The sequence below is a fragment of the Theobroma cacao genome, chromosome 1, assembly GCF_053813885.1.
Source record: "Theobroma cacao isolate CCN51 chromosome 1, ASM5381388v1, whole genome shotgun sequence".
NCBI lineage: Eukaryota > Viridiplantae > Streptophyta > Magnoliopsida > Malvales > Malvaceae > Theobroma > Theobroma cacao.
This window is the reverse complement of record NC_142639.1, coordinates 18,286,341-18,299,094: the sequence shown is the minus strand read 5'-3', so window position 1 is coordinate 18,299,094 and position 12,754 is coordinate 18,286,341. Positions and strand designations below refer to the sequence as shown.

Here is a 12,754-nt window from a genome sequence, read left to right as displayed (position 1 = left end):
TATGAATTTATTTAGCTTTTACGCTACAAAAATTATTTATCGGTAACTCTATAAATATTGTTTTATAAGAAAATAGAATATTTTATTGAATATTTTATTATATTCAAATAGTCATAATTTCATTTTAAATGAAGGTTTTAGACGTTTAAACTTATTTTTTATTATGAATTATGTGTTTTATACTCCCATATTACATTTTTAGCTGGTTTTGAAATTTTTAAGAAAAAATGACCAAAATGCCCCTATGAGACAGAAATCATTTTTTTATTGATTTAAGTTGGAAATAGCTTAAAATTTTTTAGAACATAATATTTGGCAACGATTACTCACAGAGGAAATGAGAAACTGATATTAAAGCCTTGCAGGGTTCCGATTGATATTCCGGATAATGAGTGTCGATCGGGACACCGCGACGGTTGTCACGGGCTTGAGGGGAGTATCGGGTCGTGACAATAACAGAGCAAATGAGATCATATATTGCTCTGGTTTGGAGAAGAAAGAAACAAAAAAGAGAGGAAATTCTTTGTTGATGTTCATACTTTTCATTCAACTATGACCAAACTATTTAAACAAGTTACACAAGATTAACACATGTTAACATAAGAGACAAGTGTTATAAAGCTAACCATGCATAAAGACACCTCATAAACACTGGTGTACAACACTTAACAATCAGTACAATGAAGCAAAATACATTATTAAGTCAATGCATGCTTTAACTCTAGCACTCCCTCTCTTGCCTTATTTCCTTTAGCATAGCTGCTATGTCTTTCATGGTAGGCCTATCATCAGGGGAAGGGTTTACACAGAGCAAACCCACCCCTAAGGTCTGCAACATTTCCTCGATCTCAGATTCAGGCCTAGCTTGTAAGCTGGGATCTAGGACTTCAATCCTTCCTCTTTTCTGTCTTACCCAATCTACAATGTGGAGCCCATCTGGTATGGTTGGATCAATTGGTTGCTTTCCTGTTAGCACTTCTAACACCACAACTCCATAGCTATACACATCACTCTTCTCTGTTATCTTCATCATATAGCCATACTCTGCAATAATAACAACCACCAAAATATAAAACTATATCAGACTTACCATTCTCCAATTAGAACATGATAAGTTGGTGAAACATCACAAATAGTACAATTCCTAGAATGAAATAGGAAAATAATGTGACAAAGGAAGAAAGAAAGTGAAATCATACATGTTTTTCATCAACCCATATTCTGCAGTATATAAGAATGTGCTAACAATATTCCAGCATTAGATGATTTCGTCAATTTATTCCTAGAATGAAATAGGAAAATAATGTAACAAAGGAAGAAAGAAAGTGAAATCATACATGTTTTTCATCAACCCATATTCTGCAGTATATAAGAATGTGCTAAACAATATTCCAGCATTAGATGATTTCGTCAATTGATACAGATTAGTAAACATTCTTCCTTTCTAAAATTTGTGCTTCTAAAAGTTTATGAGTGAAAAGATTTAGATTTTCATGTCTTTTGACAATTGTTGAGTGTTCTTTAGGAAATGAAAATTTTCCATTTTTCTGCTCATGATCTATTTTGAACTAACCTGGAGCAATGTAGCCATAGGAACCAGCAACCGTGCTGGAAGACCAAGCGAAATCTCCACTATCGACAAGCTTGGCAAGTCCAAAATCAGCAAGGTAAGGTTCAAATTGAGGACCAATGAGAATGTTGTTGGCCTTGATATCCCTGTGAACGATTGGAGGAACGCAGTCATGGTGCAGATAAGCCAAACCATGAGATGCCCCCAAGACAATTCGATACCTAAGTTCCCATTCCAAGCAGCTGCCACTGCGCTCATGAAGAAGACTACCCAAACTTCCATTTTCCATGTAATCATACATAAGCAATCTTGTGCTTCGGTTCCAACAGCAGCCTAAGAACCTGACTATGTTTTTGTGGCGGATTGAACCAAGAGTTTTTACCTCAGCAGAAAAGGAATCACGAACTCCGCCTATTCCAATTTTGTCACTATGGCAATCATATCCAGCTGCCATTGTCGTTGGCCAAAGCTTCTTTACAGCAATGATTTCCCCATTTCCAAGTTCTGCACGATAAACCATCCCTGAACAACCCTTTCCAATAACATTGGCTTCCACTAAACATTTCAAAACTTGATCAACTGAGAAATTTAACTTCTGGAATGGTGTGAATTGCCAAGGCCATGAATCCCCTCCCATCTCAGAATCATTATAATCTCCTATAATCTTCCTAGCTCTTAAGACTGCAAAAGCCCCAAAGATTGTTAATGCAATGGTCAAGGTAATAAGCAACGCAATAGCTATTTTAAGTTTTTGTGACCGTCTGAAACCATTATCATTTTGCAAACGAGTTGCTGTGGCATTGCTGAGGAAACATGACTCGTGGCCCTTAGAACACAGCCCTTGGTTTCCTGCCATTTCTGTTGCTGATAACTGTTGGAACAACTTGCTATCTGGAAGATAGCCAGTGAAATTGTTGTAGGAGATGTTCAGAGAAACAAGATTTTCAAGCCCAGAAAGCACTACCAAGTCACCTTCAAGCTTATTGTGTGAAAGGTCCAATATGGATAGCTTGTTCAGCGTAGAAATTTGAGGTGGGATTACCCCAGATAGTGCATTCCAACTTAGATTCAGAGCAATATCAAGAGCTTGGATGTCAAACAGTTCCTCTGGGATTGTACCGGATAGTGCATTACTGCCAAGATCAAGAAATAGGAGATTTAAACAATGACCAAGAGTGGAGGGGATTGATCCCGAGAGAGAGTTTCTGCTAAGAATAAGTCTATTGAGTGAAGTAAGTTGGCCAAAACTCTGGGGTATTTGTCCCTTAAACTGATTAACGGAAACATCCAATACCTGAAGTCTTGCAAGAGAAGATAAAGAGGAAGGCAAAGAACCTCCAATGGTGTTATTGCTCAGGTTCAACATCTGCAACTGAGTGCAGTTACCTATCTCATCTGGCACTGAGCCTCCAAGATGGTTGTTAGACAGGTCAAGGAAACTGAGGTTGTCAAGGAAACCAATATCTTTCGGGATCTCTCCACTGATTCTGTTATTAGCAAGCCGGACTCTGATAAGAGAACTGCAATTACCAATCTCAGGAGGTATGATGCCCGAGATGTCATTAGAAGTTAAGAGAAGCTTTGTTAGATTTTGAAGCTGAAATAAACTGGATGGCAAGCTCCCAGTGAGTGCATTGTGTGACAAATCTAGAGCCTCGAGGCTCCTGCAACCAGCCAATGCTGCTGGAATGCTTCCTTCAAGTTTGTTCTGCCATGCAAAGAAGACTGCCAGCTTTGTCCACATCCCAAGCTCTTTTGGAATAAAGCCTGATATCTGATTAGTATCAAGCTGTAACTGTACTAGGCTTGTAGCATTAGAAAGAACTGGTGGAATAGTGCCAGTCATGTTGTTGTTACTAAGCATGAGCTCTTGAAGATTCGAGAGGTTTCCAAATGACCGAGGTATGCTTCCAGAAAAATAATTTAAGGAAAGATCAATAGTTATCAAGCTTTTGCAGTTTCCTATTTCCTCAGGAATACTCCCATCAAAGTTGTTCTGCCACAGCAACAACTTCTCCAGTTTCTGAAGCTTACCCAACTCCGGTGGAACTGATCCGGAGAGATCATTCTCATACAGATATACGTTCACAAGCTCTGAACAGTTGCCAATATGAGGTGGAACCTCACCTGATAGCATAGTAGTATATACAGATAGAACTTGAAGTTTACTTAGCTTACCTAATGAAACAGGAATTAAACCTGAAATTTTTGTATCTGCAAGACCCAACACCTTCAGGTTCTGGCAGTCTCCAATCTCTTCCGGGATTTTTCCTGCAATATCCTTGTTCCCTCCTGCACGTATAACTTCCAGATTTGACAGTTTACCAAGTTCAACCGGAAGATTCCCACTTAAAAAGTTATCAAATATGAGGAGATTCATAAGGCTGCTGCATTCACCAATCTCTGCAGGGATCTCCCCAGTAAGTTGGTTGGAGTTTAAAATCAAGTCCTGTAGATTTTGGAGTTTCCCTATACTTGAAGGAATACCACCAACAAGACTGTTTGAGCTGACATCAATAACAGTTAGTTGGATGCAATCTCCAATATTAGGTGGGATTGTTCCAGTGAGATTAGCACCAGAAATGACAAGCTTTTGAAGGGAAGGAAGAGACGAAAGATTGGAAGGGAAGGGAAGAGCTAGCTCGATAAACTGAATATTGATTTCAATAACAGAGTTTTTGGAAGAACAAGTGATGTAAGACCAGCTACAAGGGTATGGGTCTGAAGGATGCCAGTTGGAAAGTGCATCAGGAGGTGAAGGGGAGCTGTGAAGCCAGTACAGTAGGGCAAGGACTTCATTATTTGCTGCAGAAACTGCATATGGTAAAAGTACAAGGAAGAAGAGTGGTAGAAGGTGATAGTGATGCTGAGTGGTAAAAGATTGCTTTGGCATTGGCTGCTGCTTGTAAGTTTTGGACTGCCTCGGCATCGGCAATGGTTCTCTCTATCTCTCTCACGCTCTCCAAAACTTAGTCTACACGAGCTGCTAGTGCAATTAGTCTATTACTACTACTATATTTCCTTGCCGGCAAGCAAGAAAAGGGTTGATAAAGAAAGCATTAAAGATTTGGAACCACACCACCATCACTATCTTGGCCTCGGGGTTCCGTTCTTTGCTTGTAATCTTTTACATTTGAATATGTTCTGTTAGATTACTCATAAGCAGATACGCCATGTGTTTTTGCATTGGTTTCCTCAAAAAATTTAGTAGAATGGGCTGGTTTATTTTTGGTAGTTGAGCCAAGCCCTTGGGGGCAGTCAAGCACCTTTGATTTTTTTTTCCCTTTTTTCTCAAAGAAGAAATTTGATTTCAAAATTTCTTGAATGATGCTTCCATTGTGTTTACCATCATTGGATTCCTACCGCAGTAGCAGCATCCCACAAGGAAAATCTCCATAAAATTTTTGTGAGAGAGATTATCTAATCCCTTCACAGCAATGCTAAAATAAATCACCCAACTAACTGTCATACTACTGTGGAGTTAATTAGTACATTTTTTTCAGCTAGCTGTTCGCTCCTTTTATCCCCCTCTCCAACCTTAACCTGGGATTTCTCATTCCTCAAAACAGGTGGCTATGGCAAAAATTATAGTATACATAAAGCAATTTGATGGTACACGATTAACAAGATAAGCATCATCTTTTGTTTTCGGAAAAATGCATGCAAAGCATAGGCTGTATTTAATTACTATAATCAGAGCAAGAAGTCCATACAAATGCAACACACAATGGGGTCGGGTTCCAACCTTTGGCATTTGCTCTGTTCACTGTCTTGTTTTTTCAAATAAATTACTGTGTTTAATTTTATGTTGTTTTCCTTTAAACTTCAACTTGCTAGTTGCTACAGTACTTATGGTTTCCTCACTTGGCTGGCCACCTAAACCCATGTGCCGGGGATATGTCCAGCTTCAGGAGCAAATGGTCAGGGTCCTACTAGGTTTTAGTTACTCCAACTCAACCAGTTCAGCTCGTCTTCACATATTCATGAATATTTTTTTTCCATCTAATTTCTTTTATAAGATCGTCTGAAGGTTTAAATGATTAAATCCGTGCTAACTTTGTGAGGCAATTACTGCTTCATGCCCAATAGGTGATTCATTCTTCTTTTGCTTTCTTGATGAAGGAACAAAAGCTACTAACAAGCCCAAAGCACAATGCTCAGTAGTTGAAAAGCAAAGACCATTATCAATACCAGGAAATTTTATGATAAAATCCTAGCAAGTAGATAGAAAATTTCATGGTATTAGCAAAGTATGTTGATTAGCAAAGAGAAAGTTCTAATGGGCACATGAGACACACAAGTCTGAGCAACACATTCTTCAAAGAGAAGACTCTTTTTCTCTCCTCACCAACACACCCATTATTTCAGCATCCCGGTGGCAGATAAAAGGAAAGTGAAACAAGCCAAGAAATGTTTAAAACCTGAATAATGTCCCTGACTTTAAGGCTAAACCCATGTGAATGAACACAATGTCAACCATTAGCCTGACTCAACAACTGCCCTTACTGCAAACTTTTAACTTTAGTGTTAAAAAAGAAAGAGAAAAAATATATTTAGATTATCTATATATATATATATATATATATATATCATATTGATCCTACTAAATAGCATTAACGCTTAAGGATTCAAAATGCTGGGGCATAGCCCAGAGCTCAAGGTGGTGACCTTGGAATCCTCCCCTTCAAGGAATCTATACACGTTTGGTTCTGTTTTCTCTCGAAGCCCTGATTAAAATAAAACCAACCAACTCCGTCTGTTTAATAGTAAAATCAAGAAGGCAAGAGCCCACAGGTCAAACTGGGGCTCTCCAAGTCCACCCAAAGTTTACCTTATCTGGGTTGGGCTAATCTGTCTGTGGGCCCTTTCCCCCCATTTCTTGTGAGGTGGAGAGGAAGTTTCTTACAGCAGAGACAACTGAAGCAATTTTCAACCTCCCAACAATTTTTAACAGTCAGATTACTTACAACGGGCAAAAGGCAAGTTTATTTCATTTTCTACTACAGAATTCTTATATTTTTCAGAGTCATTAGTATCTTAATAAACATAGATTTAGTAATTTTTTTTTCATGGCTTCATCAGCTATGGTTCATAACCAGTGCTCTCTATCACCACACTCCCCAAAATGTTACTACATGAACCAAACCCCAGCTCTCACCCACTCTCAGTTCCTGTCTTCCACATCCTTTTTAGGGTTAAAGAGAAAAACCCTTTCCTCAAGTATCAAATTCAATAAGCCTTTGTCACCAAAACCCCTGGTTTATGCGCTGCAGTCCAACTTCTTTAAGGGTTTGCTTTTACTTTCTCTTTCTTTTTAGTCTTTGGTATTTTGCTGGATGTTTAAAAATGATGTGGTTGAGAATGGGGATTTTTTTTTTAATATCTATCCGTATATTTTAATTCAATTGAGCTTGGTGTATGTGAAACAAACAGAACTGTTAGTAACATAAAACAATTGAATTATGTGGATTTTATCACTAAACTGTTTAATCTAATGTGGGTCTTTTCGTTAGTAAGTTCTTTTTGTGCATTTTCCATTCCTATATGTCGCTTGCTTAATGTGCTGGAAGTACACAATCAAGCTAACATACTGCTTTCAGTGATGAGCTGAAGGGTTCATGCTAATTCAAGCGAATAAGGTTCAATTTCTTGTTATGATTTTGTCCTAACAGCCATTTTGAACTTTATGAATAGTTCTTCAAACAGCATGGAAGGTTGGGAAAGATGGAATTGAAGCTGGAACCAATCTGGTGCCAGTAAGTTTATCTTGTTGCTTTTGTGCCTCTAACGTGTAATATGAAAGATATAGTGAAGATATTCTTTCATATGTTTTTGAGTTTAGGACGCTGTACCAAGGCCAATAGCAAGGGTCTCTGTGACAATAGTTGCTTTGACTGTTACACTTTTTGTCCTCAAGTCATTCCTGTCAACAGCTTTCTTTGCACTGGTATGTTGAGTTTCTTTTTTTCCGCCTATAGGTAGATAGAATTGAGGATTCCGTATTGGTTTTGCTTGTGCATATTCTGTATATGATTTCTATTTATGACAGCTTCATAGTTGGTAGTTACTGCCGAATTTGTTTACCGCTATTATGTATAAAATCGAAAGAAAAAAAAGAAGAGAAAAGAAAGAAAGAAAAATACTGCTGCTGTTTTTAACATAGTTTGTCTGGTGATTGTATGCAAGTTTGTGCAATTCTTCCAATTATTGGATAAAAGTGTAACCTGCAAGGATGTGAGCCATCCAACATGTTAATCTAGATTTGATATAAAGAATCCACACTCCCTTAAAGACTTAGTTGTTCGGTTACATTTAAGGCCTCTCTTTCGATTAATGCATTTCTTCCAACTGTGGAAAATGGCAAGTGCTGTCACGTAATTAAAACCATGTAATAGAGGTACATCCTCCCTGTGCTAATAGTTCAACAAAAGTGAACCCATCTTTTCATGGTAACTTGAAAAATATAAATATGATTTGGCAGCTTCATACAGCTGTCTACTTGATTCTCATCTGTTAGACAATGGCTGATTGCTGTTCACAGTTATGAACCCGGAAAACATCCTTGTAAATCACAAGAGGAAATATGTCCAACATAGGAGGTGTTAGCCTTCACTTTTTAGTTTTCTTGGATGCTTGCACGTGGTGCAAGTTACACCTAATATTTATTTATGCAGTGCTTGAATCAGGTACCATTTAGCATTTACCTTTTTGAAATTAGAATAATTTAGGGTGGCTGCTTTGGTTGCGCTTACTGATTTGAAAAATCATTTCATATCTAATCTGACTTTTCCTGCAATTTTGCTCAAGGAATATGCCACATCATTATCTTCTTTGCGCCTTTTCTTTTGCTAGAAGATTATAACTGCATGTCTATGCATCTAAGTTTTACTTTGTTCTTCCTCTTGTCTTTTTAGTATACTTGTTGAAATTGTAGTTATGACACTACAAATAAAAGCATATTGATGTGTAGACAATTAATCTGAACTTTAAGCTTAAGAATCTTTTATCTCCATTGCGTTTAATACATGAAAATCAGTTGTTCATTATACACGATCGGCGGGAAGTCCCTTATTCATCTCCCCTCCCTGTTGCAAAGGTGGTGGCAGCCACTGATATTCAATGAGCAAAGCAGCATTTTATTGTAATCACTAACCATGATGAATAATGCATTCTTCTGGATGAACAGGCCACAATGGGACTCGTGTATTTCATATTTATTGCCCTGAATAAAGATCGAGGGCCAAGAGGAGGCAGTGGCACTGAATCCATGGAAGACCCTGTGGAGGAAGCAAGAAAAATAATGGAAAAGTACAAATGACAACAGCAATATCAAGATAATTCGCGATCATCCAAATTTTGTATTACACCTGTCCTATGCAAATTTGTGGGTATGCACTGTAAAGAAGGAATGAACTAAGCTGAACAAGAATATTCAAAGTCGAGAAGGAATGGAATTAATCATTTCATCAGTTTGGTACAGTTCCTACAGAAGGCAGAATGACATATTATTTCCATGTAAATGATGGTATAGAAAAGCTAGTTTTTATAGAAACTGGTGTTGAACAGAATTGGTTTAAGGTACATGTAAAAGTGAGGACAACACATTCTTATTGCGAATGAGCAAGACAAGATCAAAACCAGCTTTTACTCTTGTTTCCAGAATCTTAGTCTTCCATGCTAATAATGCACCGTAAACCCTCCCCCTTAACCATGAGCTCAAAGGCCTTGTTGATCTCAGAGAAAGGGACTCGATGAGTTATAAATTTATCCAACTCCAGCTTCTGCACCACAAACCTCATTAATTTGTAGTAATGGCAATTGAATGTCAGAAGCAAATAAATTAACTTGTAATAACAGAAGGATATGATAGTGTTACCTTGTTCATGTACATATCAACAACAGATGGGAGATCAGTCCGTGGCTTGTAGTTTCCAAAGAAAGTTCCTTTCAATGTTCTTTCATTAAGCAAATTGATGGGCTTGGTCACGAACATTGCTTCCTTGCTAGGCACTCCAACAAGAACAGCCACACCCCATCCCTGCATAATCAAGAAATCACAGAAAACATATGATACATGAATTGGATACTAGAAATCGTTTTGATATCCAAAGTAAACCAAAAAGCTAGGGGGCCAAGGCATCAACATATACATTAGCCAAGTTCAAGCCTAAGACTGATGACAACTTCTGTCAACCTAGGATCGAGCTAATGTCATTTAGACAAGCTGCATTACTAGACATCGACAATTAGGGGTTGCAAGTTCTAGAAACATACGTCATGAACACATTCAAAAGCTGAAATCATGGCGTTAATGCTGCCAGTGCATTCTACGCTCCTGTCCACCCCACCGTTTGTCATCTCAGCAATAACCTGAAAAGATAAAAAATAAAATAAATAAAAACCCTGTTACCGCGGACTGACATTGATGATATCTGAGCGTGTGTAAATTGAAATGAACCAAGGTGAAACTAACAGAGCAGGGATGAAAATTTGACCTCTTGAACTGGCCTGTCATAGTCCATGGGGTTCACAAATTCTGTGATTCCAAACTTCTTGGCTAACACCCACAGGATGTGACATAGAGAAAGAAGTAAATAAAAAAGATAAGAGCCATTGTTCCACTGACTATTTACACGTTTAAGTTTAGATACAGAACAGATTAAGCTGAATTACCAAAAGAAAAATGTACAACCTTGCTCAAACCTTCCAGGATTGAAATCCACCCCTATAATCCTTGATGCTCCTGCAATTCTTGCACCTTCTGCAGCCTAGAGAAGAAAATAAAATGCAAAATTTTTATTTCTTTTTCTTTTTTTTTTTCACCAACTTCTTTCACTTCAAGTTTATTTAAACTTGGTGAGAAAATGAACTTGTAAAAATTTGTATGAAACTTTACAGCCAGTCCAACAGCTCCCAATCCAAAGATAGCCACCAAGGAACCTTTTTGGGGTTTTGCCACATTTAAAGTAGCACCCAATCCTGAAACATGGAAAAAACAAGTAATCAATTTCATTCAATAGAAAATTTATCATTGATGAAGAAATGAGCAGTTGCTATAGTGAAAGCAACCTGTTGAGATGCCACAACTGAGGACACAGACTTTATCCAAAGGTGCCAGAGGATTGATCTTTGCAAGACAGCCTGAATGAACAACTGTGTACTCACTAAAGGTTGATGTGCCAACGAAGTGATTTATTGGTGATCCGTTGATTGAAAACCTAGACTTTCCGTCGCTGAGCATGACGCCTCTCTCTGTGTTAATCCTCAGCAGGTCACACATATTGCTTTCCTCGGACTTGCAGTGAGCACATTCTCCACACTCTCCTGTGAACACTGGAAGCACATGATCCCCGACCTCGAGGCCTTTTACACCTTCCCCTAGACTCTCCACAATCCTTGCAGCATGAAATTAAGTTCAAATAAGCAATTGCAAGAAAAATATCAATCAAATTGTCCCAGATTGTACTAATATTAGGTGGACTTTGTTCACTCCTCATTGTAGTTTTGATTGTACTTTCAAATGTTTCGTTAAGAGCCAAATATATACTCCAATATTGCAGTTCGTATTGTGTAATGATTTGTGAACATTCAGTTTATTATACAAAGTAAAAATCAACAACATACCCAGCTGCTTCATGGCCAAATATTCGAGGAAACAATGGCGTCTGGCCCTGTAAAAGTCCAAATCAAGAATCTTTTGCACTAATTAAATATACTCGAGAAACTAAGAAAGAAAAGAAAACTGAATCAGCACAGATTGCCACTAGGCAGATTTTATTTTTAAAACTAAATTGCCAAAGAGGTAAGAGTAAAATCTGAAAAGACATGTTAGCAATGTAGGGTCCCGAATTGTTGAATTTGTGATATTCGATGCCAACTGGTCGAGATATTTTACACACGGAGACAACATGCATTCATGATGACACCCAACCAAGAAACAGCCTTCCAAACCAAAGGTTTCCTCAGTCACGACCATTGAAATCAAGAAACTAAAAAGTCTCATATGGTTTTCCCACATAGCAAACTGAGAGAGTAAACTTCTTCATGCTAAATTTTAAACCTAAAACATGTAAGTACATTTTCAGAGTGTAAAATCTATCTGAGAAATGAAAGGGAAAAAAAGGCCAATAATTAACAAGACATTATTTAACATATGCATCCTATAAATCAATCGGTTAAAAAACATAAAAAATTATGTGTTACACACCTTGGCTTCCCAAAAGTAGAGATCAGTGTGACAAAGTGAGGTATACTTGATTTTGATCCTCACTTCCATGGCCTGTGGTGGAGCAACTTCCACTTGCTGAATCACCAATGGCTTCCCTGCTTCCCATGCAACAGCCGCTGCAAACACAAAAACCTCGCTAGATTAGAATTTAAGGGAAAAAAAAAACACTAAATCATGCCCATTCCAGGATACAGTACAGGGTAATTGGAGAAATTAATCCACATCCAGTGATCTTAAAACTCATGGTAATGATCATTTAAATTCACTAGCCATCTCTCAGATAACATTTACCCGCAAGTTACATAGCTTAAGAAACAGATAAATTGAATCAGAAACTCATACTCAAAATGAGGAGAGATATTAATTAACCTGCAAAAGCAGCAAAGCCTCGCTTTCGGAAGAATGAAATTAATTTACCTTTGCAGGGAATAACAAGACCCGCAGTACTGGACATGGCAGATTTAGCTGACGAACCGACGTTAGAAAATAGCCTTGTTTGCAGTGCAGGACAAGGAGATTTGTAAGAGAACCAACGAGCATCAAAACACTTGGCGTTCACCGTTTTAGAAAGAACTGTCAAAGCTTTCTGCATATGATTCATATTTATACGTACGTACACAGATACTGCTAATTTTTTGCTTGGTTTTTATTGGCCTATTTATTAAAGAAGTAGTATCAAAACTACTACCGGCTCTTCCCCGCTTGTGATTGAAATGTGAAGTTAGGTGCGTAGATATATTGGTGAAAGTAAGATTTAGTCCAAAAACGGCTAACACATAGAGACGAGAATTGAATCTGAGGGTCTGATGTCCATTGTTTTGGAAATTTTGGATTTGCTCATTTATAAGGGTAACAAAGCAACGTTTTGCACGTTTGAACAAATGGGATTCTCCCGCGTCCACAGACTCATCTTATCTGGCTTTCCTTTTTTAACCGTACTCGGGCCTTGGGTATTG

The 12,754-nt window shown here is 37.9% G+C and overlaps 3 protein-coding genes across 4 annotated transcripts; 1 reads left to right on the top strand and 2 right to left on the bottom strand.

Annotated features, from left to right (window-relative positions):
• Positions 1-536: 536 nt before the first annotated feature.
• LOC18612835 (Leucine-rich repeat transmembrane protein kinase family protein) lies at positions 537-4,657 on the bottom strand. Its single transcript, XM_007049790.3, has 2 exons — positions 1,574-4,657; positions 537-1,044 (listed from the first exon to the last, which is right to left on the bottom strand). Exons 1-2 carry the CDS (start codon positions 4,497-4,499, stop codon positions 722-724), a joined length of 3,249 nt encoding a protein of 1,082 aa, XP_007049852.3. The 5' UTR covers positions 4,500-4,657; the 3' UTR covers positions 537-721.
• Positions 4,658-6,565: 1,908 nt separating this feature from the next.
• LOC18612834 (uncharacterized) lies at positions 6,566-9,225 on the top strand. The gene is made up of 4 exons (XM_007049789.3): positions 6,566-6,859; positions 7,265-7,326; positions 7,413-7,517; positions 8,757-9,225. Exons 1-4 carry the CDS (start codon positions 6,640-6,642, stop codon positions 8,886-8,888), a joined length of 519 nt encoding a protein of 172 aa, XP_007049851.1. The 5' UTR covers positions 6,566-6,639; the 3' UTR covers positions 8,889-9,225.
• On the bottom strand, positions 9,002-12,552 carry LOC18612833 (alcohol dehydrogenase 1-like). 2 transcript variants are annotated; one of them, XM_088804727.1, is made up of 10 exons: positions 12,168-12,552; positions 11,778-11,914; positions 11,195-11,241; positions 10,640-10,965; positions 10,467-10,549; positions 10,263-10,338; positions 10,066-10,127; positions 9,845-9,940; positions 9,447-9,608; positions 9,002-9,351 (listed from the first exon to the last, which is right to left on the bottom strand). In XM_088804727.1, the coding sequence occupies exons 1-10, from the start codon at positions 12,397-12,399 to the stop codon at positions 9,235-9,237; spliced, it is 1,338 nt and encodes a 445-aa protein (XP_088660853.1). In that variant the 5' UTR covers positions 12,400-12,552; the 3' UTR covers positions 9,002-9,234. The 2 variants fall into 2 exon arrangements, with proteins under 2 accessions (XP_088660853.1, XP_088660854.1); XM_088804728.1 differs by having other exon boundaries at positions 12,216-12,546.
• Positions 12,553-12,754: the final 202 nt, after the last annotated feature.